This window comes from Ochotona curzoniae, unplaced genomic scaffold, assembly GCF_017591425.1.
Source record: "Ochotona curzoniae isolate NIBS_2020 unplaced genomic scaffold, NIBS_Ocur_1.0 contig_2294, whole genome shotgun sequence".
Taxonomy (NCBI): Eukaryota; Metazoa; Chordata; class Mammalia; order Lagomorpha; family Ochotonidae; genus Ochotona; species Ochotona curzoniae.
The window spans coordinates 1293735-1321546 of record NW_024465405.1 but is presented as its reverse complement, the minus strand read 5'-3'; the positions used below and the strand labels follow the sequence as shown (position 1 = coordinate 1321546).

General features: G+C 57.3%; 1 protein-coding gene across 1 annotated transcript in view; it reads right to left on the bottom strand.

Annotated features, from left to right (window-relative positions):
• Positions 1–405: 405 nt before the first annotated feature.
• Positions 406–27812, bottom strand: part of DIS3L2 (DIS3 like 3'-5' exoribonuclease 2) — a 332757-nt gene continuing 305350 nt past the window's right edge. Inside the window, exons 15-22 of the mRNA XM_040972300.1 lie at positions 21724–21803; positions 4413–4596; positions 4120–4206; positions 2077–2224; positions 1846–1976; positions 1633–1737; positions 771–872; positions 406–613 (exon numbers count right to left, since the gene is read on the bottom strand). Of these exons, the coding sequence (XP_040828234.1) occupies positions 437–613; positions 771–872; positions 1633–1737; positions 1846–1976; positions 2077–2224; positions 4120–4206; positions 4413–4596; positions 21724–21803 (1014 nt within the window). The 3' untranslated portion in view covers positions 406–436. The remainder of the gene's footprint in view (positions 614–770; positions 873–1632; positions 1738–1845; positions 1977–2076; positions 2225–4119; positions 4207–4412; positions 4597–21723; positions 21804–27812) is intronic.

Sequence of the window (27812 nt, the reverse complement as noted above, 5' to 3'; positions counted from 1 at the left end):
TCACCGTGCAGGGTGAAGCAGAAGGGGGGAGAGGGCTGTGTGCTGGGCACACTGATGGATCAACGCGTGGGTGGGCGGTGCCAGGGTGAGGGCTCAGGCCACAGCAGCCACAACATGCAACAAGCAGCACTTCACACTTGATTTTATTCCATGACACTGATTCGCTGAGGTCCCCGGCTCCCGGGCGGCACGGAGGACAGGGGGGACAGGCCGCCTCCCAGGAGCTCCTGGCCGCTCTGCTGAGGCCAGGCTGCGGCTTGCTCTCCAGGCCCCACCCTTCCCTTCCAGTTTGGTTAAAAACTGAGCTGCAAAATAAAATTAGATTGGAACATAAAAATAAAAACAAACCCCTGAGTTGATAAAATCCAAATTAAAAAAAAAAATCCCCTTTGGCATTAAAAGGAGCGGCGGGGGTGGGGCGGGGTGCAGGGCGGGCTCAGGCCAGGTCGTGGCCGCCATCACCATCGTGGTCCTCTCCGTCCTGGCTGGCACCGTCCTCCAGTGGCAGGGCCCGGCAGGTGTCGGCGCCCGGCAGCTTCAGCAGGGCGCTGTACTTGAGGGCCCCGTCCTCTGCCTGCAGGACCACCTCCACCAGGCTGAAGACCGTGATGACCTGCGGCAGTGCCAGGCGGGCAGGGGCAGGAGGGACATGTGGTCACAGCCCAGGCCGGCGCCCCGCGCCCCTCACGCACCCACCCCAGTGTGTGGGGCACGGCAGAGAGGGAGGGGCTGACTTAGGGGTTCACCGGCGACGTGGGCCAGGGTTCTACCTGTTGCACTGGCTCCTGCTCGGGGTCCTGGGGCTCCCAGACCAGCGTGAGCTCCGGCTTCTTGCCCACCTTCTGGAAGTGGTAGGACCGCAGGGGCAGGGCCTGGGGGTGCACACACAGCGCCTCAGCCCAGGCCCCTTGCCCTACCGGCCTGCAGCCAGCTGTCCAGCGCCCTGCGGAGGGTGTATAGGCTGGGCTCTCTGCTGGCACGGCGGGGGCTGCGGGCTGGCATGCTGACCGGGCCCTGACCTGGCCCTGAACTGCTCTCTCAACTTCAGCATACCGGGACCCTGTCTGTGTCCAGCTGGGGCTGGGTTTCCTCATCTCTCTGCCTCCATCTTGCTAAATCCCACATTGGTTCCTCACTGGCTCCTGCCAGCACTCGGGCCCGCAGGAAATCCAGTGCCAGGGCTGGGGGCCAGGCCAGGACCTGCGGACCCCAGGGCTGGCTGCCCCCGAGGAGCAAGCGGCCTCCACTGCGCTCTCTTAGCTCATGTTCTGTGAGGACATCCACCAGGTCTGCGGGCCCGGCCACCCTGTCCTGGGTGCAGGGGGCCTGGGCACCGGATGCCGGGGTCCTTAGGAGGACAATTGGCGTGGCTGGCTGATAGGCCGGGCCCGTCTGGCAAGCTTGGTGTAAGGGAAGGAAGGGGGCAGGCCTGGGGTTGTGTGCCCTCAGTTCCTCGGGGCTAGGCTGGGCCCAAGCTGAGGGAGGGGCTTGGTGTGTCTGCAGCGAGGACAGGGACGGCAGAGGTCTGGCTGGCCCCTGCTCCTCCATGCTAGGTGGCCTGCAAAAATGGCTGCCCTGGGCTGGGGGCAGGGGGCAGAAGTTGGGCACACAGGCGGCCTGGGTGGAACTCACATTGCAATAGATACGTTTCTGCACCCCGAAGCGTAGCACCAGCACGTCGAATGCTTGATTCAGGACACCCATCACCATGGCCTCTGACTCCAGGGGGCCACACTCCTGTGGGGACACGGCTGTGGCTGGAGACACACACCTGGCTCCCCCCAGCAGGTGCTGGGAGGGACAGGGCAGGGGTGCAGGGCACAGGGCATCCGGCTGGGAGCGCACCTTGACCAGAATGGCGAAGAAGAGGTTGGTGCTGAGTTCCTGCACGCGCTTGGACGCCATGCGGCGGTCATTGCAGTGGTCAGCCTGTTTCTGCAGAGCAGCGGGCTCCACATCAGGCAGCGACTTGTAGCCTGCAAAGATGGAGAGTGAGAGAGAGGCACTGGTTGGGTGCTGGGAGGAGGCTCGACATCCCACTGACTCAGGGCTGCCGTGGCCCTGCCGTGCACTTACCAAGCGTGGCTGCCAGCAGCCGGTGCACAATGACGTCAGCGAAGCGGCGGATGGGGGAGGTGAAGTGTGTGTAGAGGGGCACGTTGAGGGCATAGTGTCGGAACTGCTCCGGGTCAGGCAGCATCCCCGAACAGAAGTACAGCGCCATCTGGGGGTGAGGGGCAGGATCTCAGAGTCAGGCCTGACGGCTCTGAGGGGGCAAAAACGGGGGCAGGTTGACCCACCAGGCTGCTGGCAGCTGGGCAAAGCCAGGCAGAAGCTTGGGGTCAGAAGCCACTCTGTGTAAGGGTTGCCCGAGAGGCTGTTACAAGGCCGGGCAGGGCCGGGGATAAGCAGGGCCCTGCCCTGCTGACGAGGTGGTGGCAGCGCTGGGAGCCCTCAGGGGCTGGGGACCTGGTCGGACGGTCAGCAGGGTCACAAGTTGGGGGACCACGTGCCGTAGGCTCAGGGCAGCTGGGCTCAGCCTCTCCACGGCCCTACACTGCCAACTCCCACCAGGGCTGAAAAGGGCCAGTTTTTGCTGCATGCCTCCTGGGTCTCTGTTTGAACAGGTCAAGTTCAAAGCTAGAGTGTTAGATGCCCAGCTCACCAAGGCCAAGGCATGCAGCAGGCTCCTGGAAGGCTCCTGGCCCTCTTCCTGGGGGTGTGGCACCTGTGTCCCAGTTCACCATGCCCCAGCAGGCAGGTGACTGGCTGCCAGCCTCTGCTCGCCTCCTTTTTGACCACCTGAGCAGACAGCAGCAGCAGGAGTGAGGGTAAGGGGGCATGGGGAGATGCCCATCCTCTCCAGGGCCCAACACATGTGTGCGCACTCGCACACACACACACACACACACACACACACACACACACACACACACACACACACACACAGGACCTGAACTGCAGCCCAGCCAGTGAGCCGACTTCCTGCGCCCCTCCCCCTCCTGCCCTCTGCTGTACTTGGCCCAACAGCCTCAGGGCTCAGGTTACCGCACAGTGGGCCCTGGACCAGGGCGTGGCTGGTGCTGACCTGCTCGGCTCCCTAACTCTGCTTCCCTTCCAGGCGCTGCTGGGCCCTGGGTCATGTCTGGGGCAAGGCGCAGTGGGGGGAGGTGGACTCGGCCTCCACTCCCAGCCATAGCTGGGCTTTGTTCTCAGTGGTGGCCCAGTTCCCCTGGGTAACTGGGGCGAAGAGGCCACGCCCTTGGCGGGGTGGGATGAGTGAGGAGGTGACAGTTGTCCCTGGACAGCCCTGGAGTCTTGCTTCGGCACACACAGGTGACCCAGGGCCCACCTTGTCCTATCCTCCTTCTGGGTTGGCAGAGGAGGAGGGCCACTCTGGGCGCTCCCTGTCACCCCATTCCTGGGCAAGGGTGGGGACCTGAGGCTGCTGGCAGAAGTCTCTTCCAGGCTGTGAGGGGCTCCTTCCCCTGGGCTGGCTAGACCTTGGCTAGAGAGATGCCCCAGATGGGGGATGGGGGCCTCACAGAGGGGGCTGCTAGGGCTTGGTCATCGGTGGTCTGGGAACCGGGGGCAGGGAGGGGGCGGCCAGGTCAAAACGTGCCCAGTGGGATCTACTCCTAGCAGAGCTGGGAGGCATCAGGAGCTCAGGGCCAACAGAAGCCACCTGATTCCTATGACCAGAAGGAGTGCTCTGGGTGACTGGGCCCTGGAGAGTGGTTTGTCACTGCTTCTGGAGCGGACACCACTGGCACCCACAGCCGACCGTGCACCCGCTGGCGTAGCCAGGAGCAAGCCTGCCTGCCAATCCGGCAGGTAGTCATGGCCAACCCCTCTTCCTTCTCCCTCAGTGAGAGGCAAGGGCTGCTGCATAGGACCATGACCCCTCGGGTCTTCCCAACCTCGGGCTCCCCACGTGGTGTCCTGTGCACATGTGAGCAGGTGTGGCCAAGCAGGCCCCTCCGATGCTGTCCCAGCACCCTCTCACGGCTGGAGTGCACGGCCCCTTTGCACTCTGCTGGGCCCCTGGGCACGCGTATGTGCATGAGGTCCGTGGGCCAAGGGCCTAGGCCCCCCCGCAAGGGCCCAGGCCCCCGTTACCTGCATCGGCCGAGAGTACATGTTGGTGAGCACCTCCTTCCGGGCCAGCGAGTACTTGTCATCTCCAAAAGTTTTGGTCAGACTTTTCTAGAAACAAACCCCAGAAATGGATGTGAGGTGCGGTCAAGCAGCGGGCGTGGGTAGGGAGAGGCTGGGGTGGGGTGCAGCAAGGGCAGCCTGGAGCCCATGAGGCGGTCCCTGCACCTCTGGCCCCACGACTGACTGGGGCTCGCTATGCTCCGCCCATCCAGGCTGTCCTCCCCTCCCCCCGCTGCCCGCGTGCGAGCACTCACGTTGAGGGCGCCCGCGGAGCCCACGTCCACTCGGAGCCCCATCTGCTCGCAGAACTCCACCAGGTCATTGAGCATCTTGCTCTGGGGTGGGGGGTGTCGGCGCAGCAGGGCCTGGTCGGGGAAGGCCCGGTGGATCCTGTGGGCTACTGCCATGTTGGCCAGCAGCATGAACTCCTCCACGAGCCTGGGGTGCATGGGAGGGCAGGGACGGGTTGTCACGGGGACCAGGGGCGGTGGGTGAGCTCCCCAAGCTCTCGGCGGGGTGATCAGCTGCCAGCACCCGGCCACCCCATCAAAGTGGCTTCTCTGTTGCCTCTGCTCGCACTTGTCCCCGTGTGCAGGTGTGTGGAGGCTGTTGCAGAGCCCTTGGTGCCCAGCGGGATCTCTGCGGGGTGACCACCCCTCTCCCCCAGCGGGGAGGGGGGTGTGGAGAGCCTGGTTGTGAGCAAGTTCTGTCCATACCCACGCAGCCCAGGCCCTGTCCCCTGCCCTGGGGATGTCCCGCGTGGCACAGCAGCCTCTTGTGAGAGTGATGGGAACAGAGATGGGCAGAGGGCATATAGGCTGTTGGGGCTCAGGCGACCCTCCTCGGGGCTCTCACCCCGCTCGCCTTCACCTGAGCATCCTTGGGATCAGTGATCAGTACAGATGGATGGGGCAGGTAGCAGGGCAGAGGGAGGTCAGATGGGAGAGGGAGGGAAGGTGCCCACTCCACTTCTGGGGCACACCAGAGCTGATGCCTTGGGACCAGTGCTATGACCCAGCTGGCTGCCTGTGATGGCAGTATGGGTGCTGGTCTTAGCTACTCCACTTCCAATCCAGCCCCATTACTGACCTGGGAGAGCAGCGGACGCGGCCTGTGCCTGGGGCCCCTGCACCTGCCTGGGAGACCAGGAAGAAGCTCGTGCCTGCTGACCTTGGTCTGGCCCAGCCCTGAATGCTGCCACTTGGGGAGTGAAAACAGCAGATGGAAGATCTCTCTCTGCTTTTCCTTCTCTCCCTGTAACTCTGCCTTTCAAATAAAATCTTTAAAAGAAGAAAGAGCCGGCACCCTTGGGAAGGGGACTTGAGGGCACCCTGGGGCCATTGTGGTGGGACACGTTCCGGCACTGGGGACACTCTCCCTTCACAAGCTCCCCTCTGGGACAGGAGGGGCGAGGGAGGACGCCCTGCAGCCTGGAGGTGTGGGTCATGATGCAAGGTCAACCTTGTGAGCTGGCTAAGATCTTGTGAAGCAAAGCAGCCGGTGTGGACAACACAGTGCCTGGCCTGGGCCTGCCACAAAGGGAGTGAGGTCCTGCTTGGCCCTGGCAGTCTCAACTGCACAGTCAGCTCTGGGAGGAGGTGTCCCTGCAGGGCATACTGGGCCCCTCCTTCATGGGGATGGCTTTGGAGGGCACACAGCCCTCCACAGGCGGGGTCAGTTGGGCCATGTCACTGCATGGGTCAGGCCTCGGTCGGCTCTTCTTCCACCATGTGGAGACCCTGCAGGTAGAATGAAGGGCGTTTTTGTCCCCCACTGCAGTAATGCCCTTTTGTGTGGCCACCTGCTGGCCACCTCCTAATCTGTCCCTGAGTCCACCACTTCCTGCAGGAAACCCCTCACCAGGTTCTACTCCTGGGACGGGGTCTGTATCCTGCCACAGCCATTGTCTGCTGTGGGAGCCAGGGCGAGTTCCAGGCCACATGGGAGGCAGGGCTGGCAACAGTGCCTACTCACTGTGTAGGGTGACAGGTGTTCCAAGGGCAGACCAAGAGACCTCTCGTACAGCAGTCCCTCCCCTATACCGCAAATGGCCAGCCTGGGGTCTGCTAGCAACCCAGTTCTTCCTGGACCTCTCAGAGCATGTACTGTTCTAGGCTGTGGTGTCACACACTGGCACCCCAGAAGTGGTTTTCCTGCTAGACTTTGCAGACCTGGAAGAACCTGGGTCCCCATGCCTGGTCAGACCACCCTGGTTAGGTGCTCAGATGCCCACACTCTGTGCCCATCCACCCAGCAAACACCCCCAAGTGCAGAGGCAGAGGCAGAGGCCACATCTGTTACATTAGGGCAGAGTCAGGCTGTCCTTGCTGAGTGAAGCCAGCAGGTGGCAGTGTGGCCCCACAGCAGCAGCACTGGCGGAACCCTCCCCCCCCCCCCCCGCCCCCACAGTCCCCCAGCCCACTGCTCAGAGGGGCCTTCCGGGAGACGCGTTCCTGCAGGAACTCTTGCCTCACCTTTCTCAGTATCCAGTAAGAACAAGGACAAGGACAAGGGGAGGTCCCTGCGCCCCTGCCTGCCACCCCCAGATCCTAAGCTACCTGTCTAGTGGCTCCACTACAGTCCCGGACCTCAGCACAGTACCACAAGTCATTAGGGGTCACATCAAGGACACCTTACACGTGTTCCTTCACCCAGACAGTGGAACCTTGGGGAGGAAGCTTCCAGTTGCACCTGGACAGATCCCGTGGTGGGCCTGGGTCTCTGTCTGCCTCTGTGCTCGCAGCCCCTCCCTCCCTGTAACGGAGCAGGAGTTGAGAGCAGCCAGCACAATACTGTCCCAGTCAGGTGGAACCAAGCATCACTGTCCCCTGCAGGGAGGTGGCACAGCAATGAGTCTTGACTCCCTGGGAGCCTCCAAGGCCCATTACTGATCGAGGACAGCGGCTGCACCGTTTCCCCACAGCCTGCCCTTCAAATCATGCCATCCTCGCAGGTGGGAGAGGCTGGAGGGCTTGGAAGCTGGGGGGCTGGCCCCCTGGGCAGCTGGGAGCAGGAATGCTGAGGCAGAGCCGAGCCACGTGCAGCCAGAGAACTGCAGAGTTCAAAATGTTCCACCCAAAAACGGGCCTGGGTACCAAGAGTGGGGAGAACTGGGTTGGGCAGCCTTGGGGGTAGGTGTCACTGCTCTAGTTCAGCTCCAATGCCTGAGCCCCCTGGGTCAATTCCCCGGTACACCAGCAGGGGGCTCTCAGCACCTCCATTCTGCAGGACCTAGGACGTGGCATGAACAGCTTAGAACCCAGGAGCTTATGGGCAGGAAAGAGCTCACAGAGTTTATAAACTACAGCCCTGCAGCCCATGGTCCAGGGGGCTCTGGGCTCCTGTCCAGTGTCTTGGCAGGGATCTCTGCGAGCTGGCCCCTCACTTTGATCAGCTCCCTCTTTGGGAGGCCCCTGTACACAGGTCCAGGGACACCCAAGGAGTCCTGGGTGGTTGGGGCACGGTGAGGAGAGCAAAAGCCACACCCTAAGGCAGGAGGGGTGCCAGGTCCGTGTGAGGGGTGCAGCCAGGACTGGGCCCCTGCCCTCGGCCGGCAGTCCCCTTCTGCCCCACTCCAACATGCACAGGTGTGACACTGCAGGCCTGCTGGGAGCAGGTGCCAGGTTTGACCACTGCCTGACAATCACTAGTGTGGGGCTCCAACGTGGCTGCTGGCCAGCACCGCCTTCCAGAACAGCACGCCAAGGCCTCAGGGTTGGAGCCTCAGGACTGGGCCTGGCATCTGCTGAGCATCTGGAGCTGTGAGCCACCAGGGCACCTCAACCCTGGAGGTCTAGGGTGGGGTGTGGCTGTGACAGACGGCTGAATGGCCTGGACACTGCCAGGGCACATGCCCCTGGCACTCACTCCACCCAGAGTGCCTCCCCGACCTGTGCTCTGGGCATACCCCCCAACCCAGGGCTGAGGTGAGATGGGGAGAGAGGGTGGAGGGCAGGTGTGAGGTTTGTCATGACAGGGAAGGCTCAGCAAGGTCCAGGCCCACAAGCAGGCAAGCTGGGGGCACGCACACGCTTGCGTGTGTACACATACATGCTAAAGAGCTTGCATGGAGTTGTGTGGGCTTGCCAGCACTCAGACTGCACACATGGGAAGTGCTGAATACTCACCACATTCGTTTGACAGCCTGTCTAGCAGCCTCACGAAGCTAGGTGGGTTGTGACCTCGCAAGGAGTGAGGGGTGCAGACCCCTGCCCTGCCACACGAGAACGGCAGTAGAGATGGATAGAGCATTGGCTCAGCACTAGCCATGCGACTTCACACCCTTTCCTATCCCCTCTGGGTCCGGCTTCTATGCGGAGCAAGGGTGCAGTGTGCCCATGCCTGGCCAGCCTCACGCAAATGGTACCTTCTCCTTACACATACCAGGCATCCCGCCTCATCACCTGCTGTTCTCCTGCCCCGCCTCCAAGGACGTGCTGTTCTGCTGCCCTCACCAAGCCAGGCCCTGCCCTCTGCTGCCCTAGCAAACCAGCACAGGCTATAGGATGCTGACACTAGCACACTGGCTCCAGGGTTGGGTGCCCGGCTCTGTCCCCTGCTGCCTACACAGCGCTCGCTGCTCTCACTCTCCTGGATCTCCATGCTTCCTCCCGGCCCTCCTTGCTCTATGCTTTTGCATAGCAGCTCCCACAGTCGGGAAACCTGGGCTGCCTCCCTACCATCTCTGTCCCAAGAAGGCAGGGTGAGGGCTGCCTGGGTACTTCCTTGGCATCCCCTTATCCCCCATCACGGAGTTGGCCCCTTGGATCATGGGGCTCTGCCTCCTCCCCACCACTTTGCCAAGGACTGTGGCCCTTGGGAAGGGCCCAGCAAACCAGCGCAGGCTATCGGCTGCTGACACTAGCACACTGGCTCCAGGGTTGGGTGCCTGACACATGCCCTTTCTGTCCAGGGGTCAGCTCTGAGCCCTCATGCTCACCACCAGGCCCTGCTAAGAAGGGCTGAGCCCTCTCAGACTTAGAAAAGGAACCTTGGCTTCCTGCTCCTCCACCCTGTTCTCTGCCCATGGTGGCCTAGCACGGGCCTCCACTTCAGACGGGACAATCAGACCTGCATGTTGGTGCTGCTGCTACCACAGCCGCACTGTCCTGCATCGGGGCTTGATGGGGACAGTTACAGCTGCAGGTTTCTGGTGGCTAGGGGAAGCAGACCCTGCGTGCCTAGGAGGGGACAGGTAGAGCAGAGGTCACCAGAGCCTTGGCAGGCACAGAGGCAGGGTTCACACACACAGGTCACCTGGCCACAGTCCCTGCCCCGAGGACTCAGCAGCTCTTGAGAAGGGGCAGCTGGTTTGCTACTGAGCTCGCTTGAGACCCAGGTGTGATGCTGAGCATAGGGTTACCTCCTGACCCAGCCCTGCTCCTCGGCAGTGGGCCACCAGGGATGCCACCAGTCCTGATATGCACCACCAGTGAAACTGCCCTGCCAGGCCCTCAGACAAGTGGAGCTGATCGGGGCTGACCCCTGCCTGGGGCAAGGTGGCAGGTGGCAGGGTTGGTATCCAATCTATTCTTCAGAGGGCAAAACCAGGTAGGATGCATGAAGAGCCTCTGCAGTCCGCAGCCAGCAGGGCACCTGTCACAGCTTGGGAGACTTTCATGCTGATACAATGAGGTCTCACACAGACTGCTCCATCAGCTCCCGGGGAGAGCCGCTAGGCTGGATACTTGATAAGAATGGCTCCTAGCCAGGTTCAAGTCCATTTCTTGCAAAGACCACATTTTCTGCATCTGGGCAGTTCCTGGCTGGGAGCTCAGAAGCCCATGGGCTCACAGTGGTGGTGAAGGTGGCTGCTGGGCCTTCTGGGTGGGGAACCTGCAGTCTTCCCAGGATAGCATGCTGGGAAGGCGGGAGGCAGCTAGGCAGGAGGCGAAGCTGCTAGGCTGAGCAGCGCCACGCTGAGGGTGTGCTGGGGAGCAGAGCCTCTCAAAGATCTCTCTTACAGCTCTCCTGGGCCAGGCCAGGGTGGAGCTGGTGGCCTGCGCCCTGGAAAGTGGAGGCAGAGAGGGAAGGAGCTGCAGGCAGAGCCTGGGGGAGGAGGGGCGGGTCCTGAAGGAAATAAGGCTGACGGATTGCTGGGCGCCCACCCACAGCCAGGCCTTGCTCCCTGCTGCAAGTCTCCAAGGGTGCGTGGCCACAGAGCCAACCGCAGGTCACAGCTCGGGCCTCTCGCTGACCCTTCTCCTCCTGGGCTTGCTGCAACCTGCTGAACGCCTTGGACATTCCCACAAAACCACAGGGAAATGAATGAGGCCGAGTTCACAGGCATGGAAAACCCCAGAGGAGCAGGCCTCCCGAGCCAGACATAACAGGCCCTGCGGGCGGGCCGGAGCCAGCTTTCCTACTCAGCGAGGCCCAGGCCGCAGAGGGCCTTGCTATAGGTTCCGCGGGTGGGGCCCTGCCGCAGCAGCAAGGCACGTTTCAGCTGCTTGTTTTTCTAGAGCACAGGGAACCCTCCGGGGAGGGCAGGCCCTTGGCCCACCGTAAGCAGGGAGGGAGGCGTGATGGTGCAGAAACCTTTTGTCAGCGTAAAGCTCGCCGGAAAGCCTCGCTCCCTGCGCAGGCACCAGGGTGCAGGGCCGGACCTGAGGCAGCAGTGTGCGCTGTGCGTGGCCTTGTGGGGTTGCTGGCTCCTGCCCAGTGCCCCGGTGCTGACCACACAGCTTTCTCTAGCTGCTGCCCAAGTGGAACTGGGCCCTGGGCCAGAGGAGGCGTGGCTGAGGTCCACAGAAGCCCAGCCACTTTGGGTGTACCTTGGTGCCCACAAGAACTTTTCTGCTCTGCGTGGAATCAGGGAAGGGGTCCCTTTCATGGCACAGTAGGGGCTAGCTCTGTAGCCTTGGACCAAAAGCAGCTTGGACTATTTAGATGGGGTCCCCTGTACCCTCTGAGACCTCAGGAGGGGTAGACTTTGATTTTCCAATTAGGTTTTAAACTCCAAGCTCTTCAAGGGAGAAGACTGCTGTGGGATGCACAGACTTTCTCTCTCTCTCTCTCTCTTTCTCTCTCTTACACACACACCCACACACCCACTACAAAAGACAGCTAGGGAGAGAGCCTCATGCCCTTGTGGATGGAGCTGCTCTGCCCGACATGCGGCAGCATGCTTTGTGCACCTCCAAGAGGGCGCTCTTGCCCCCATGGCTGCCAATCAGCAGGTTCCCCAGCCACTGAAGACTGAAGGAAAATGACCATGACCTGGGTCTCACCTGGGCTCTGGGCGCTTCCTCACTCGCTGTAGTAGGTGAGGTCGCAAGTGGCAGTGGGCCCTTGGCCGATGGGATGCAGTCTCCAGTGTGTGTGTGTGTGTGTGTGTGTGTGTGCGCGCAGGGCTGCCAGGGGAGCTGCAGCCCAGCCATGCCTGGCACAAGGGACACAAGGGGCACAAAGGGAGACTGGTTTAAATGGTTTAAATGGTTTTTCTGGAACAGGCCAACTGGACACTGTGGTTCTGCAGGTGAGCAGTGGCTCCTCAGACTCTGTGCCTTTCCAGGCCACTGCTTCCTGTTACCCAGGAGGGGGCTGCAGGGGGTCTCCTTCTGCAAGGCAGGCAGCCTCCAGGCATGGCACAAATGACCAGGGCCTGCAGGGGCCATAGGACACCTCAGGAGTGGACCTCCCAGGTTGTGGGAGGCCCTGGCATAGGTGCAGTGAGCCACTGTGGGCTGTGGCAATCAGTAGGTGAGCTCCCCTCACGTCTACTTAATTTGCATTGGCTCCTAACCCAACCCAAGCTGCAGCCCAACTTCCTGTCTATGTCTGGCCTGAGGCTGTGGGCAAGGCAGGCACAGGCGGTAGAGCCGGGAGGGTGTGCACTGGCTTGGGGGCACGCTCAGGGCTGTCTGAGCTGGCAGAGCAGCTGAGGAAGCGGCCAGGCTGCCCATCTCCGACCAGGCTGCTCATCACGTGACTGGGAGTGACTAGAAGAGCAGCTGCCAGGCAGCGGGCAGTCGCTCAATCCCTGTTCTGATCACAACTGTTGGTTTGCCCGTGCAGAACCAAGACCTTGCACTTCTACAGCACGTTGTGTTGAACTCTCAGGTGGCCAACAGATGGTGAGGGGTGGGGAGAGGCTGTTCCTACCCTCAGGTGAGGAGACAGGCCTGGAGGGACAGCTCACGTCCCCTGGGCTGGCCTGTACCTGGCAGTAGTGACAGGGTGCTTCAGAAAGGTGCTGTGCAGGCTCGATACCAGGCCCTGTGCCAACCCCAGCCCACTATGCATGTGAACAAAGAGAGCCAGCTCAGATGCCAGCCTTGCAGCTCACAGACCCACAAGTTTGCTGCCAGGCTCCTGGGGGACTCCGTGTCCTTGTCTGCCACAAGGATGAGCAGGGGGCCCAGCATGTTTCACCAGCACCTGACCTAGCGCACGCTGACAGAGGGATCACCAAGGGCCTGTCCATGAGGCCCACAGGTACAGACAGGGTGTTGGGCATCTTTAGTGGTTGGTTTGTCACCCCACACTGGCCTCGCTTGTGACAGTCCAGGGCACCTCTCCCTTCAGCCAGGGCCACAGCTGGACAGAGCTCAGGGTTCCCCATTTCAACCTGGCCCTTCCCCTGCCTTCTGTGTCTGGTTGCCATGGGGACAAGCACAGGTGCAGAGAACTCGTGCCTTCTTCTCTGTCAAGAGCTGAGCATGCAGGGCACCACCTCCTTTGCCCACAGACTACTCCCCGTCTGCCTGGGGAGACGGCTGGGCTGCTGGCTCAGAGGGAACGGGCAGGGCTGCCCATAGGGTGGTCAAAGCACCAGTGGGGGAAAACCTCAGGATGTCTTTCCTGGGGGCTGCTGAGACTCCCCTGGCTGATCCCACGAGAGCCTCTTTCCAGGCTGCTCTAAAGGCTTTCTCCCTGAACTTGGAGTGAGGCAGAGCCCGGCACAATCTGTGTTGTCTCCGGCCCAGCTCTGACTGTGGCCCAGGGCCCTCAGAGAGGTGGCGTTCAGAGCGTGACTTATCTGTCACATGAAGGCTGTGGCTCCCAAGGCCCCTGCTGGCCAGTTCCTGGCCTCAGCCAGCTCCCCCACTTGCCATGAACTTGGCCTCCCAGGTCTGTAGAGTTCTCTTGGGGCATGCCCACTAGGCTCTGCCTGGGGTTTCCTTGCTCAACTTCTCCATCCCAGCTCTTGGTGGGATGTTTTGGAATTTAGGGTGCCAACTCCCCTTCCAGCAACCTGGGCCTATGAGGTGACTCCAGTCTAGAACGGGGAGATGAACTGGACAGCCTCTCTCATGGCTAGCTGTTATAGACCTTGGGATGGGGAGTGTGGGACCAAGGTCCTTTTTGTCTCATGGAAGGTCTGGGGAGCAAAAAAGGCTAACAGAGACAGGGCCCTCCTGGTTCCCACAGCAAACGTGGAGCTGGGGGACAGTGGCAGAATGCCTAGAGAGGCAGGGACAGCTCCTGCAGCTCCCCATGATGCCAGGCAAAGCATGTGGATTTGCCAGAGAGCTGTGTGGGTCACCTGTTCTGGCTTGTTTCCTCCTTGCCTCGGGTTGGCTCTCCCTGAGTCCTCCTCCAGGTGATGGGGTTATGGGGCTCCTGTGCTGGCTACCTGCAGAATTGGTCATCCAAGCTGGGGCAGCTGCCTCCGTACAAGCCACCTCTGTGCTCCTGGGCTGCTCCCTTAACGTTTGCCTTACTTCCTGCTGAGCCTGGCAGGGTCCTGCATTAGCTACTGGGCTTCTCAAACACTGACCTGGGGGTTTAGGGAAGAGGTCAGGGCAGTTCGGGTGGATCTGATACCAGCACAACCACCCAGCTTGGACCCCAGCTGCAGCACCAGGAAGTGGTGGTAGGGTGGGAGGGGAGCGTGAGGTCAGCAAGGACACCACTGGCTTCCATCCTCAGGCCCAGTCCTTGAGTCTCTGGCCAGGCCTGCCATTCTCAATGCTGAATTAGAACAAAGACCAGAAGATCTGGCTGGGGCCCAGAGGCGTGCAAGGTGAGCTGTGTCAGCGCTAAGTCAGGTGGTGATGTCAGCAAAGGCCAGAGCCAGACACACCTGCGGGCTGTGCGCTGCAAGGGGCGGGCAGCCAGGGCTGCAGAGGAGGCTCCTGCAAGCCTACAATGCGGGGATGCTCAGAGAATGCTCCCTGGCCTGGAGGTACAGACCTGTGATGGCTGCTGGCCAAGGCCAGGCTGATTGTGGCTGCATCCCCCAGGTCTCTCCAGGTGAGGATGTCTGCCCTTCATGCTAAGGCTGCAGCCTCCGGGACTCTGACCTGGCAGCAGGCTTTGCTCAGCCCCCTGCAGGGCAAGGCTGCCCCATCCACCTGCAGCCTTGGGAGAGGGAGAGTAACTGCCCCTCCCACCTCCTTGCTGAGCGGCAGTGCCCCTTCGTCAGACGCACTTCCGGGTGTGACAGAATTATTGCCAAACAGACACTGGTGACAGCAGCAGGGATACAGCTCAGCAGGGCAAGCCCCAGGCTGTGTGCAGGCCATTGTAGGTCCATCACGGCCCACTTCCTGAGGACTTGCAGGGACTATGTGCCCTCACTCTATGCCATCTGCCCAACGATAGCCCTTGTTCCCTACCTCCTGAGTACTATTCTACTGTCTGCCATAGTGGGCCCAGGGCAAGGGTTTCTGTATCCCTGTGTGCAGGGCACCAGAGGCATCTGGTAAAAAAGCTTGATGAGTAAGCAAAGGAATGGTGTTTGCACCTGGAAGATGCTGAGCAAATGGTCCCAGTGTACCAGGCCCAAGGGCATAAGTTCTTGGGGCCCCTGGGCACATGCCACAGTTTCGCTGCATTCGGGGCCTTGCTGAAGATTCTCACGGCTCCTGGCTTTGTCATGGCTTTGACAGTGTCAGCCCTCGGCGGCTCCGTGGAGAGGAGGACAGCTTGACTTTCTGATAGCGCCTACCCCTGCTCTCCCCACTTCCACCAAGGCAATTACAGCGTGCTGGAGCTTTTTGTTGACATCAACAGGGAGGCCAGGGTGTTGCCACCCAGGCTTCCTGGCAGGGTCCAGCAGGCTGCTGGGGTCCTTTGGCCTCCACCACTTCCCCCAGGGGTTCAGCAGAGTAGCTCTTCTGCATCACTCACTAGGGTCCCCATGGAAACTGCCCGCACTGCACTCACATGACCAAAAGTCTGGGCTGACTGAAACCAGGAGGCTGTCAGGGGAACAGAGCAGGCAGCAACTGAGCAGTACCCATGTCGCCGACACCACACAGGGCCAGGGCAGAGACTCTGGCCCCGGACCAGCTGGTTCACAGCCTGCTGTCGGAATTCCAGCGGCCTCCCACACAGTCTCAGCCCCTTTAGGGTGGCAGGTACCTCCAAGCACTGGGCACTCGTTACCTTCTCTCCCATAAAACATCTCCAGCCGCTGCATCCTGCAAGGGTCACAGATTGTGGGGCCCGACAAGTACCAGCGGCTCCCAGCAGATGGGTGGTCATATTAACTATGAGAGTTAAGTCCTACCACACCAAACGGTAGAGTCAATGCCAGAACAAAGCCACAAGAACAGAGCGCTGCAGGATCACAGTGATGGCTGCCCCGCGCACCTCCTACACTGCATGTGTGACCAGCTACCCGCTCATGTGTCTACACTGACGACATTCATGGAGCAGATCTCAATCTGCCTGGCAGCCTGTAAAAACATGAGGAGGGAAAGACACGCTACCCAAGCACATCAGACCCGCAGGGGAGCACAGCACCATTTCGCTCATTCACGACTCCACCACATGGAGTCACAGGTGTGGGAAAGCACAGAAGCAAGACAGGCATGGCCAAGACCCGTGAGCGGACACCAAGGATGCTTGTGGCCTCGGCTTCCTGGGGGGCCACATCCCTACGAGGCCTTGTACACAGGGCGGGCTGGCCAGGGGGGTGAGGAGAAGCAGCTGCTGGCTTTGACCCGGAAGTGCAGGCCAGGACAGTAGGGTGGGATCTCAGAGAAGACGGCCCAAATCCATGCACGGTGGGCGGCAGTGGCCGGCGGGGGTGTGGGCGCAGCAGGCTCTGGGGAACACATTTCTATCACAACTGAAGGTTCTGCATAATTCTCAACTGTTAAACAGGGGCTATGGGGCCCAGCGTGATGGCTCAACGGCTAAATCCCCACCTGCAAGTGCTGGGCATGGATCCCACATGGGCATCCACTCATGTCCTGACTGCTCCACTTCCCCTCCAGCTCCCTGCCTGTGGCTTGGGAAAGCAGTTGAGGATGGCCAAAGCCTTGGGACCCTGCACTCATGTGGGAGACCTGGAAGAGGTGCTGGCTTAGGATCGGCTTAGTCCTGGCCACTTGTAGACATTTGGAAAGTGAAACAGCAGATGTAAGATTTTTCTGTCTCTTCTTTTCTCTGTAAATCTAATAAAAAAAAAATTATATTTAAAAAAACAATTTGTTTAATTTGAAAGATAGAATTAGAGAAGCCTCCATTCACTGATTCACTCTCCAGATGGCTATGATAGGCAGAGCTGCTCCACGCCAAATCCAGGAACCTGAAGCTCTATCTGGGTCTCTCACGTGGGTGCCAGGAGTCCAAACACGTACGCCATCCTCAGCTGGTTTTCCAGGGTCATTAGCAGGGAACTACATTGGAAGTGGAGCAGCCAGGACTCAAACCAGTGTCCTTATGGGATGTTGGTGTTGCATGTGGTGGCTTCAAACTCACTGTGCCACAATGCTGGTTCTTGCATGCCACTTGCGATAGCTCAGATTCATGTACCTATGCAGCGCCCACAGCTGATCTGCACAGAGCTACATAGCAATGAGAAGTTGCTGCGAGGTCAGCTGTGAGGAAGCAGGGCACAGTACAGGCAGCCACAGGAGGGTGAGCAGTGCCTCGGCCGCCAGGCCCGCCTCGGACTCAGGGTCTGCTCGTGCTTCCTGCTTTCATCATGCCTGGCACATCCTTGGGGCAGGCAGGGGTCCCAGGAGGCTGGGCTCGCCATGCTGTGAGCCCAGCCAGGCCCTGCCGTGTGGGGTTTTGGAGCCAGGTGCCTGAGGTCTGAGTCACTTGGTGCGATTGTTCCCTAGCTGGGTGCTGGCCATCTGGGAGTAAGTCTGCAAGCTCAGCTTGTCCTTAGTAAAGCCAACAGCTGCTCAGACTCTGCTACCTGCTCACAGCCTGAGGGTGGCACCAGTCATGGTGATTCCTTCAGGTTCTGGAAGCTTCCTGCCAGGCCACCAAGGAAAGCTTTAATGGCCCAAAGAGCTAGACAATGCACAGATCAGGAACACTTTCCCATGAGGCATGGCCAACAGCTGAGTGAGCCAAGCACATGTCGGGCACCCATCAGGTGGCTGCAGGTGACAACCACTGGCACCTCCCTGGAGTCTCAGTCCTAAACTGCAGTCCAGTGGCCTGATTCTCGTGTAGGCCGGGGTGAGAGGGCGCTGACCCAGTGGCATCTGCTGCATTTGTCTGTGGCCCTGCCTGTCAAACATCAAGTCGCCACATGTCTACCTCTTTCAGAGCTCCTGGATGTCCTGGTGAAGGGGAAGCTTCCTTGCCTTGAAGAGTGCCTGGTGGAGCCCTGGGCTTAGGCTGGACATGACCTGAGACCAGTCTCAGTGCACGGAGCGGACGCTCAGCCGCAGAGGGGAACCCACCCAGAGAGCAGAGGCAAGACGTAGGGCTGTGCCAGAAGATGCTGGAAAAGGCTGGACGGACCTCAGTGCCCTTGTCTCTGTGCACCCAAGTCACCATATGCCACAGAGGACGTGAACCACCACTGCCACACTTCAAATTTAGTGGTATTTCCAGACTGAAAACTCATCTTTGGGGAGAAAAAAAGTTGTGTGCACACTACAGGGAGTGTCAGTAACTGGTTTCCTAATCTGAAAGTGAGTTTGTGGTAAATGCCCTTCTCTGAGGTCAGGAACAAGATGGCGGATGTCAGTTAGCATGGCTTCCACAGAACAACATACCGCACAATAAGGCAGGAAAAAGAAATACACTGTAAGAATCGGAAAACACCAGCTCTGCCTTCAGACCAGAGATGGTCTCCCCAAGAAACTGTTGAATTTATCTGGACAATAAGATGCTGGACTCTATGCATGGTACATGCTTGCAATGAAAGAAGCATGACTGGATTTGAACTATAATACTGCAATAAGGTGGAGTAATCCACCATGGGGGTTGGGTATGGGGAGGGGTTGGGGGAACCTCAGAGCCTATAAAACTGTGTCATAAAATGAAATGAAATAAAAAAGTAAAGGAAAAAAATAAATAAAATAAAAATTAGAAAACAAACAAACAAACAAAACACCCAAACTGTCTGAATCTGCAGATGATGTTGAGTTGGCTTAGAGAATCAGGAAGAATCTACAAACAAATCTACAAAGACTCTATGAACAAATAGAGGAAGGTTACTAGATATAAGATTAATCAAGGTTAATCATATTTCCTAATATTGTAACAGAAAGAAAGTAAAATTTATAAATACCATTTAGAATTGCATCCTAAATCAAATGCCATGGAGTAAACCTAACCTAGATGAATAGGACTTCACACAGAAAATGATAAAACAATATTGAGCAGGTAGCAATATTGAGGAAAACTAGAGGTGACTTAAATAAAAGAGGGGCATATCATGTTGTAGAGTAGAATATTCAGACTATGATGCATCCAATTTTCTACCTTGACTTACAGCTGCAAGGCAACCTCAGTATAAACCCCACCAGTCGGTGTGCCCGTCGCCGGCAGCTGGCCATCTGATTCTTGAACATGTCTGGAATAACACGGGCCAGGAAGGCTTCCTTTTAACAGTGAGACATGGCAAGCGTAGCTCTGTTGGAGGTCAGGCCCAGGATGAAGACAGCACGGTACTGGCACGAGAATGTACTCGAGGGACTGGTGTTGGGGCACATCCGAGTAAGAGGCCGCGGCTTGAGTTACCACTTACAGCATCCCATGTCAGGATACAGGTTCAAGTTCTGGCCGCTCTGCTTCCAATCCAGCTCCCCGCTCTGCTCCTGGGAAGGCAGCAGAGGATGGCTCCAGTAGCTGGAGCCCTGCCACTCACACAGGGGACCCGACAGAGCTCCTGGCTCCCCAGCTGTTGGGGTCATTCAGGGGAATGAGCCAGCAGATGGAAGACCTCTCTGCCTCTGTCACTGTGCCTTTCAAGTAAATGCACACATATTTTAAAGAAAAGTAGGTGAGAGGTTTGGGGTGACACCGCTCACCCCTGGACCAGACATACTCTCACATGCTGCTGGTGACATGCAGCAGCCTTTCACTGCTACACACACTACACATGACACATACATCACTCACACACACATCACAGAAATCACATACGTACCAGACACAAACACTACACGACACACACATTACTCATATACATATCACGCACATGCACACACAGAGCATGGTGAAGCAGCTTCATTTCACCCTTGCAACCCCACAGCCAGTCTCTCTCTCTCTCTCCCTTGCTCTCACCCTCCCCCCCCCCCAAAGACGTACGTGAGCAGAATCACCTCCAGTAACTGCCAAGTGGAGACAACCTAGAAGCCAACTGGGAATGCCAACAGGATAAACTGGAATGTACTCACACAAAGGCAGGTCTCACTGCAAGGACAAGTGCATCAACGCCAGACACAACACTGAACCATCTCCTTCATATCAAGCTGAGAGCCGTGGGTACTCGCCCATGGTGTCCTGGGGCTATCATGTCCTACCCCTTGACCTGGCCGTACTCGTGTTATTGAAAAGGCAAATGTACAGAGAGAAAGATCTTCTATCTGCTGGTTCACTCCCCAAGTGGCCTCAATGGCTGGAGCTGAGTCGATCTGAAGCCAGGAGCTTTTTTCAGGTCTCCCACATGGAAGCAGGGTCCCAAGACCCTGGGTCATCCTCAGTAGATTTTGCAGGACACAAGTGGAGAGCTGGATTACCAGTAAATGGAGCAGCTGGGATACAACACAGAGCCCACATGGGCTCCTGTTGCTAGCAAGGCAAGGATTTATCCACTAGGCTATTGCGCTGGCCTCCATATGCTCCCTTCCCAATGCTCGTGATGTGTACACTATTCTCCATGCAGGGAGTAAGTTTAGGGTGAACACTAAGTTTAGGGTTATGACGTTACCTGGGGGTGGGGCAGGGGCGGTGCTGTGGAATAACAAGCTAAGCTTCCACCTGCAGCACTGGCAATGCATATGCATGCCAGTTCAAGTATCAGCTGCTGTACTTTCCATCCAGATCTCTGTTAGTGACCTGGGAAGTAGCAGAGGATGACACAAGCCCTTGGCCCCTGACACCTGCATGGGCGACCCTGAAGGTGCTTCAGGCTCCTGGCTTTGGACCAGCACAGAAAGTAGGTCTGTCAGCACGTGTGGGTTTGCTTCCTTCCCCTGGACACAATGAGGCAGTTTATATTAACAGGGAGACCAGGCCTTGGTCCCAAATGGAGTGACAGCTTCGGACACTTGTCTGCTCCCTGAGCACTGTGACAATGGTGACACTCCTTCTCCCAGCTAAAGTTTCTTTAGTGCCCTACACCTCCGCTTCTACAAATACAACAGTAACAATGGATCCCTCCCATGGGCCCAGCACGGTAGCCTAGAGGCTAAAGTTCTTGCCTAGTATGTGCAGGGATCCCATATAGGCACTGGTTCTAATCCCAGTGGCCCCACTTCCCATCCAGCTCCTTGCCTTGTGGCCTAGGAAAGCAGTGGAGGATGGCCCAAAGCCTTGGGACCCTGCACCCATGTGGGAGACCCGGAAGAGGCTTCTGGTTCTCAGCTTCAGATTGGTGCAGCACTTTGGGGAGTGAATCAACAAACAGAAGATCTTCCTTTCTATCTCTCCTCTTCTCTATATATTTATTTTTGCAATAAAAATAAATAAATCTTAAAACAAACAAACAAACAAACAATGGAGCCCTCCCCAGGCTGCTAGTAGAATTAAGCAGGGTCACATAGGTAAGCTCCCCAGGCCTGGTTCAGCGGCCACGGCCCTCAGTCACCACCACCATCTTCACCATCAGGGCCCACTCCAGGGCGTGTGGTCATGTGCCACACTTTCGCAAACAGCAAGACGCAGTCAAGAAGGGGGCGGTCTGTGACGAAGCAAGGAAGGGCTATAAAGTGATGCTGTAAAGTGGGCTCCCTTTCCAAAACAGCCAGGGATGGAAATCTACAAGCACTCAGAGTGTCCCAGCTGCAACACTGTCAAATGTCACAGCAAAACCCATGGTCACATCACAGTCAGATAGGAGACCCTGACTACCACAGCGGAGCCAAGCAGCAGGTGGCGACTGGAGGCCAGGACCGCCTGGGGAGGGCCCTGGACACAGTGGAGACAGGGGGAGCCTGGGACGGGCTCTGTTTGGGGATGTACCTTCTAACACATCACAGCTGCACAAGAACTTCAACTCCTGCCTTTGGTGGCAAAGCAGATGGGCTTGAGGTGAGATCCCTGCTCTGTGCCAGCTGTTGTCTAGTCAGTGGCAGCAAGTGGAGACAGCAAGCTCCTTACTGTTCTCCCCTTGGTGAGGGAGGAGCAGCATCAGAAAGCGACAGGCTCTCCTATGGGACAGGGTGGCAAGGGATGCCTGGCTGCGGCGTGGCTTACTTGTTGCTGTCGCGGTACTCATAGATGTGGCATCCTTGAGGCATTCCAGTCTCGTGGTCCAGGGTGAAGGCAAGCTTTAGCTAGACAGACAGAAGAAAAATGTTTAAGTTCTAGGCTGCATGCTCTGTTCATTCTAACAACTGAGGAAAAAAATTCCAAAAAGTCAAGTTGGCAAAATGACGTTCCCTCCAGCGGACACGTGGTACGGAACCCAGGAAGTGCCCATTGTGACAGGGCCCTGCTGTGGATGGGGACTGCTCCTAAGACTCCACGTGCTTAAGCAGCATGCGGCAAAGTCCCTGCTTACTGCCAGACCGAGAGCAGGCTGAGGGGAAGGAGTGGAGGCAGCTGCCCTGGATTGGTCAGCGTGGCTAAGCCTTACAGCAGTGCAACCACACTGTGGGTGAATATGTATCTCCATAACATTCCGAAGCAAAGGAAAGCTATGAACAAAGATTCCTGCATCTCTCGGAAAGGTGCTGATGACTGACCCCACGGAACAGGGATGTGGGAAGGAAGGCGAGCAGGTGGGGCAGGTGCAACAGGGCTCCTCTGAACACAGCGCAGCACGCAGCAGGGGCTTCAGAATGGAAGGATGGCTAGTGACGTGGACATGGTGCCTTCCTGGTCACGTGGGTCTCCACACAAAGGGAAGCCTCTGCCCTGCCTAAAGGAAGAGGTAGGGGATGGTGCGATCCAGGTTCTGTTCTGGAGAACTCTTTGCAGCTACTGTGCAGAGGCCAGCAGGCTGCAGTGCGGGCAGCAGGAGGCTACAGGAGGCAGGCCCAGGAGAGGCAGTGGGGATGCTACAGGAGTTGGAGCTGGAAGTAAGGACGGGAGAGCTGCAGGGAAAGGAACCATCAGATCCACATCAGAAGAAACTCCAGCAGTAGATGCAGCAGGGCAGGCTGATAGATTTGATTCTGAAAGTAGTGGGGGCAGAGAGGAAGAACTCAAGGAGGGTTCAAAGTTTTGATTTGGGGGACCAGTATGTTGGCTTAACTGACTGCGCATGCTCCCACATGGGCACTGGTTCATGTCCTGGCGGCTCCATTTACCATCCAGCTCCCTGCTTACGTATGCCTGGGAAAGCAGAAGAGGAAGGCCCAAAGCCTTGGGACTCTGTATCCACACGGGAGACACACTAGAAGCTCCTGGCTCCTGGCTTCAGATCAGCTCAGCTTTGGCTATTGCAGCCACATGGAGAGTGAACCAGAGGATGGAAGATCTTTCTGTTTCTCCTTCTCTCTGCAAATCTACCTTTCCATTGGAAATACATAACTCTTAAAAAAAAAAAAAGGAATGAAATAAACCTTGACTTGAATACCCAAGCAGGTGTGTGTTTACTGCTGAGCAGGAAGACTGACTGGGGGCACACAGGGCGCCGGGAGTCTGAGTGTAGATGTGTGATTAGCAGTGGTAACTCCTCAAGTCGTGTTTGCCCATTGGACTGGGCAGCCTCACCGTGCTCAGGCAGGCCCTGTGTGGCCTGCAGGAGAGGGCATGAGTGCAGTCTGAAAGGTTCCAAATGGGGAACCAATGACTCCAACTGCAGCTTCACCGTGTTCTTAAGCCACATTCGCACGTCAGGAGGCTAACGCGATCACAGCCGTTGTTTCCGTAACTGCGAGGCTGTCAACCCGGCTATGATCTGCACCATTAGACGCTGGACGCTTCTCTCCTTCCAGAGGACAAGCTGCTCGCAGGAGTGGTCTGTCCTCTCGCTGACCCAAATGAGAACACAAAGCCGGAGGAATCTGCCACCTCGGAGCCAGAGACGCCAAGTCAAGGCACGCTCCCCGCCCGCCACTGCTTGGGGCTGCTTGGGCCTCTCACTGAAGCAAAGCGGAATTCCCTTTAAGCAAAGCCCACGAGCTCGTCTCTCTCCCGTCTTTGCACCTGAGCTCTGACTTATATTTCTTTTCTTTTTCTCTTACTTTTTTTCTCTTACATTTTAAAAATGCATCACTTAGAAATTTTCATTATCCTTGGACTCAATGCCAAAAGTTGTAGATTGAAATTCAAGCAGGCATTGATGGCTCAATAATTCATCACAAATCGAGGAGGCCAACTTCGACACACAAAGAAGTGCTCTTTACTGGAAAGATACTAAAGGAGCGGCACTCACAGAAAGCCAAGTACGATGCTCTTCATGCGTGGAACAGCAGGCAGTTGATCAACGGCTTAGACAGGACTTTGACTAACCTAGGAGAACACCTGGGATGATGTAGTACGGCACGAGGCACCGTTGAATACACGCCGTTAACATGGCACGAAAAGGAACAGACTGCACAGAAGGAAAACCGGAGGGAAAGTGAGGAAGGCCAGAGTGCTGTCCTCGGGCGTGACGGCTCAGGGGACTTCACCATCCACCGCGATGAGCACTCAGGACTTCACACTGAGCAAGACACTGTGCTCTCGGGGCCAGTGCCATGGTACAGCAGGTTAAGTCACTGCCTGTGAAGCTGGCATCCTGTAGGGGAGCTGGTTCAAGTCCTGCCTGCTCCACCTCTGATCCAGCTCTCTGCCAATCATCTGGAAAAAGCAGTGGAAAATGGCCTTAAGAGCTTGGGCCCCTGCCATCCATGTGGGATAACCAGGTGAAATTCCAGGTGCCTGGCTTGGTCCAGCCCTGTCTGTTAGGTTCATCTGGGGTGTAAACCAAAGGATGGAAGTTCTCTGTCTCTGTAACTCTTCCAAAAAAAAAAAAAAAAAAAAAACAAATTTTTAAAAAGATTTTGTGGTAATATTTTCTAAAGATTTATTTATTGGAAGAGCAAGTGACAGAAAGATACATACAACACAGAAAGAGATCTTCTATTCATTGGTTCACTTCTTGAATGGCTATTGCGGTTAGGGCTGGCCAGGCTACAGCCAGGAACCAGGAATGCCCTCCAGATTTCCCACGGTACCCGGGCCCATCTTCTGCTGTTAGCAGGAAGTGAGATAAAAAGCAGAGCAGCCATCACTTGAGCTGGTGCTCTGAAATGGGATGTTGACCATGCAAGTGACAGCTTAACACCCTGCACCACAACCCTGACTCCAGTTGGTGATTTTCACTTCTTTATAGAATCGTAAGTCTTTTGGGTTTTTGGAGTCCCTTGGTTTTCATGCCCAGTACAGCTGGTCTTTCACGGGGGCACTTCTGCATGTTCCACTGGCCAGCAGACATGAGCAACATAGCTTCAGGGTCTTGGCCACTTCCTGCTCCTGAGAGGACTGGGCTACCCGGCTGCGGCCAGCACACAAGGCAGAAGAGCAGGCTGGGAACAGGGTCTGCACTGGAGCCGAGAGGAGGCTCCGAGCAGAAGACAGCTCCGCTCAGCCAGGCAGGCGGAGACTGGGTGGGAGGAAGAGGCAGACCTAGAGAACAGTGGAAGGGCCAGTGCTGTGGCCTGAAAGCAAGATGAGGTTCTGGCCTCTGGAGCAGCAGTAAAGTTCAGAGAAAGCAGAGACATGACCTGTAAGACTTGCAAATACACACTCTGAACCCCGACAGTGACATCCGGAATGTGCCTCCCATTCCTAGCCCTCCCTGGATCTCCCACGACTAAGTGACAAACAAGTAAAAAGAAGAATCTGTGCTTGTGGGTCAGGGAGGCATTGTGGGGACTGCTGGGCATGAGGACCGGGCTCTCCGACGCTGGTACAGGTGTCCTGGAGGATGAATGGTGGAGGATGAATGGTGGAGGATGAATGGTGGAGGACGAATGGTGGAGACTTGATCTGGGGGCGGGGCCTCAGAGGGAGGTCCTCAAGAGAAAGCTGACTAACTGAGGTCAAGCTCTGCCAGCTTCCTGGCTTATCAGGTGATCTTTCTTTTGCACCTGCCATGACCAGTCTCAACCAGGTACAAGACTGTCGGCTGTCTGATCCTGAACGAAAACCTCCCAACTTCAACTTGGGCCTGGCACAATGGCTTGACTGGCTAATCCCCCCGTTCAAGTGCTGGCTCATGTCCTGGTGGCCCCACTTCCTATCCAGCTCCCTGCTTGTGGTCTGGGAAAGCAGTAGGGGATGGCCTAGGGTCTTGGGGACCCTACACTCACATGCGAGACCCAGAAGAAGCTCCTGGCTCCTGGCTTTGGATAAGTTCAGTTCTGGCTGTTGCAGCCATTTGGGAAGTGAACCAGTAGATAGATATGATCTTTCTCTGTACATCTGCCTTTCCAGTGAAAATAAGTACATCTTAAAGAAAAAAGTAAAAAAAAAAAAAAAAAGCTAACTAATTGGAAATGTAATTCTGACAGGTAGGGTGGGCTTCTCAAAGTCTATACACATGAATTCAACAGCAGCAGGAGAGGCAGCAGAGGCGGGGCTGGGTGGAGCAGCACGGGGAAGCACCTAGGACGGCAGAACGCCTCCGAAGCCAGGGCTGCCTCCTGCATTGGGACCGCAATCACTTGAATCAGGTATTACTATTTCCTTTGATAGATGAGGAAGTTGAAGTTGAGAAACGTTAGGTAATTTGGCCAAACCACAATGAGAACTACAATCTCGACCCAAACCCACAGCCTTCCCCTGAAGAGCAGTATAGGCCCCAGTGACGGCCCGAGTGTGAAGCCAGTGAGATGTGGGGAGGCAGGGCAGGTGGGACTGCTGTGTCCCCAACAAGCAGGAACAGGGGCTTTGGGGGAAGAGCTTGCTCTCTGGGCTCCCCAGGTGTCCAGGGGTCAGTGAGGAATAGTGCGGAGTCACTGGTAAGGGGCTGCAGGCTGTGGGTCTGACTTTGGAGATGGACAGTCACTTGCAAGCTCCCAGAAATCAGAGTGGAGATGCAGAGGTGGGGGTGGGCGTGGCAAACCCTCTGTGAGAGGTCTGAAACTGACCCAGGAAGATGACAGAGTCTCCTAGCACGGCAGTCCACAGCAGTGTCTGCAGGCGCCTACCAAGTGCAAGGTTCGCACATAATCCACAGAGTCCAGCTGGTCCCCGAAGCAGGCATGTCCTCCTGCTTAAGGAGACCCTAGCTCCTGGGGAGGTGGTCCTTGAGTTTAACTATTCAAAGACACACAGCTTTCCTTTGGCTCTCTGCCCAGTGACGCTAAAGCCAGATTCTATTCCCATCAAGCCACAAGGAGTTACAGGCTAAACTGGGAAAGGGTGGCCAATCCCGTGTGCCAGGAGTCCCCTTCCTGTGCTCAGGGGTACGGCTGGCCCACCCACACAGCCACACACGCCTGGAGAAGGTCACCTGGCAGGCACTACCCCCTAGCGAAGGAACAGATCAGCTCAGAGCCTCTGGGGCTTTAGAAAATTCTGGGCCTGACTTTGGGTGGGTCAAAAAGTGAGGTTACAAGTTTAGGAATACCCTGCCATGCGCACAGCAGCTCCCAGATGGCCGCTCCTCAGCTGCTGGATTCTGCCTGCCCGGGTCCTGGAAGGCTCTGGCAGGGCCGGCAGGATGGGGGTGCTGTTCCCACAGGCCACTCTCTGACCAAGCAGCGGACGTGGGAGCCACCTCAGAGCGCCCCTTGCAGGGGTGGCCCGAGAGAGGTCGCTGGTCAGTCGCGTGTTAGTTCTCTGGCTGCGCCTGCTCTGGTTCAGCCCAGCGCAGCCTCTCGGGGAGGCCTGGGAGCTAGCTTCAATCTGCTAGCTATTAGGACTCGGGTTCAAGTACGGGTCAAGGAGCAGCCTGGGAAGCCTCCAGTCTCCCCCTGGTTGACTCTTCGCCTCACAGGCCACTGGCCTTGCAGGATGTCCAACTCCGCCTGCAGCCGACCGCGGCCGGGCTACCCCAGGCCAGGGGACACCACGCCTGGCGGGCTGGAGGAGCAGAGCAAGCTCCTACCGGGGTTCTGGATTTGTCACTGAAAACAAAAAAAACCACCTTATTAGAAGGAACTCTTCACATTCGCTGAGGTGATCCTGAGTTTTTCTTCCTTAGTTTTCACTGTTTGCTTTGGATTTCCTAAGCATCATTCCTTTTTTTCCATCTCCCTCTTTGCTTTCTTTTATAAGACAAAGATGCTGTGCACTTTGCTTTAACTTGGTTAACAACGAGTCTATGGACATGGATTAAATTTCTTTCTCCTAAGTCCACTGAAGTCTTTTTGGACTTGGAGAGAGCTTTTTAAGAAAGAACTTGC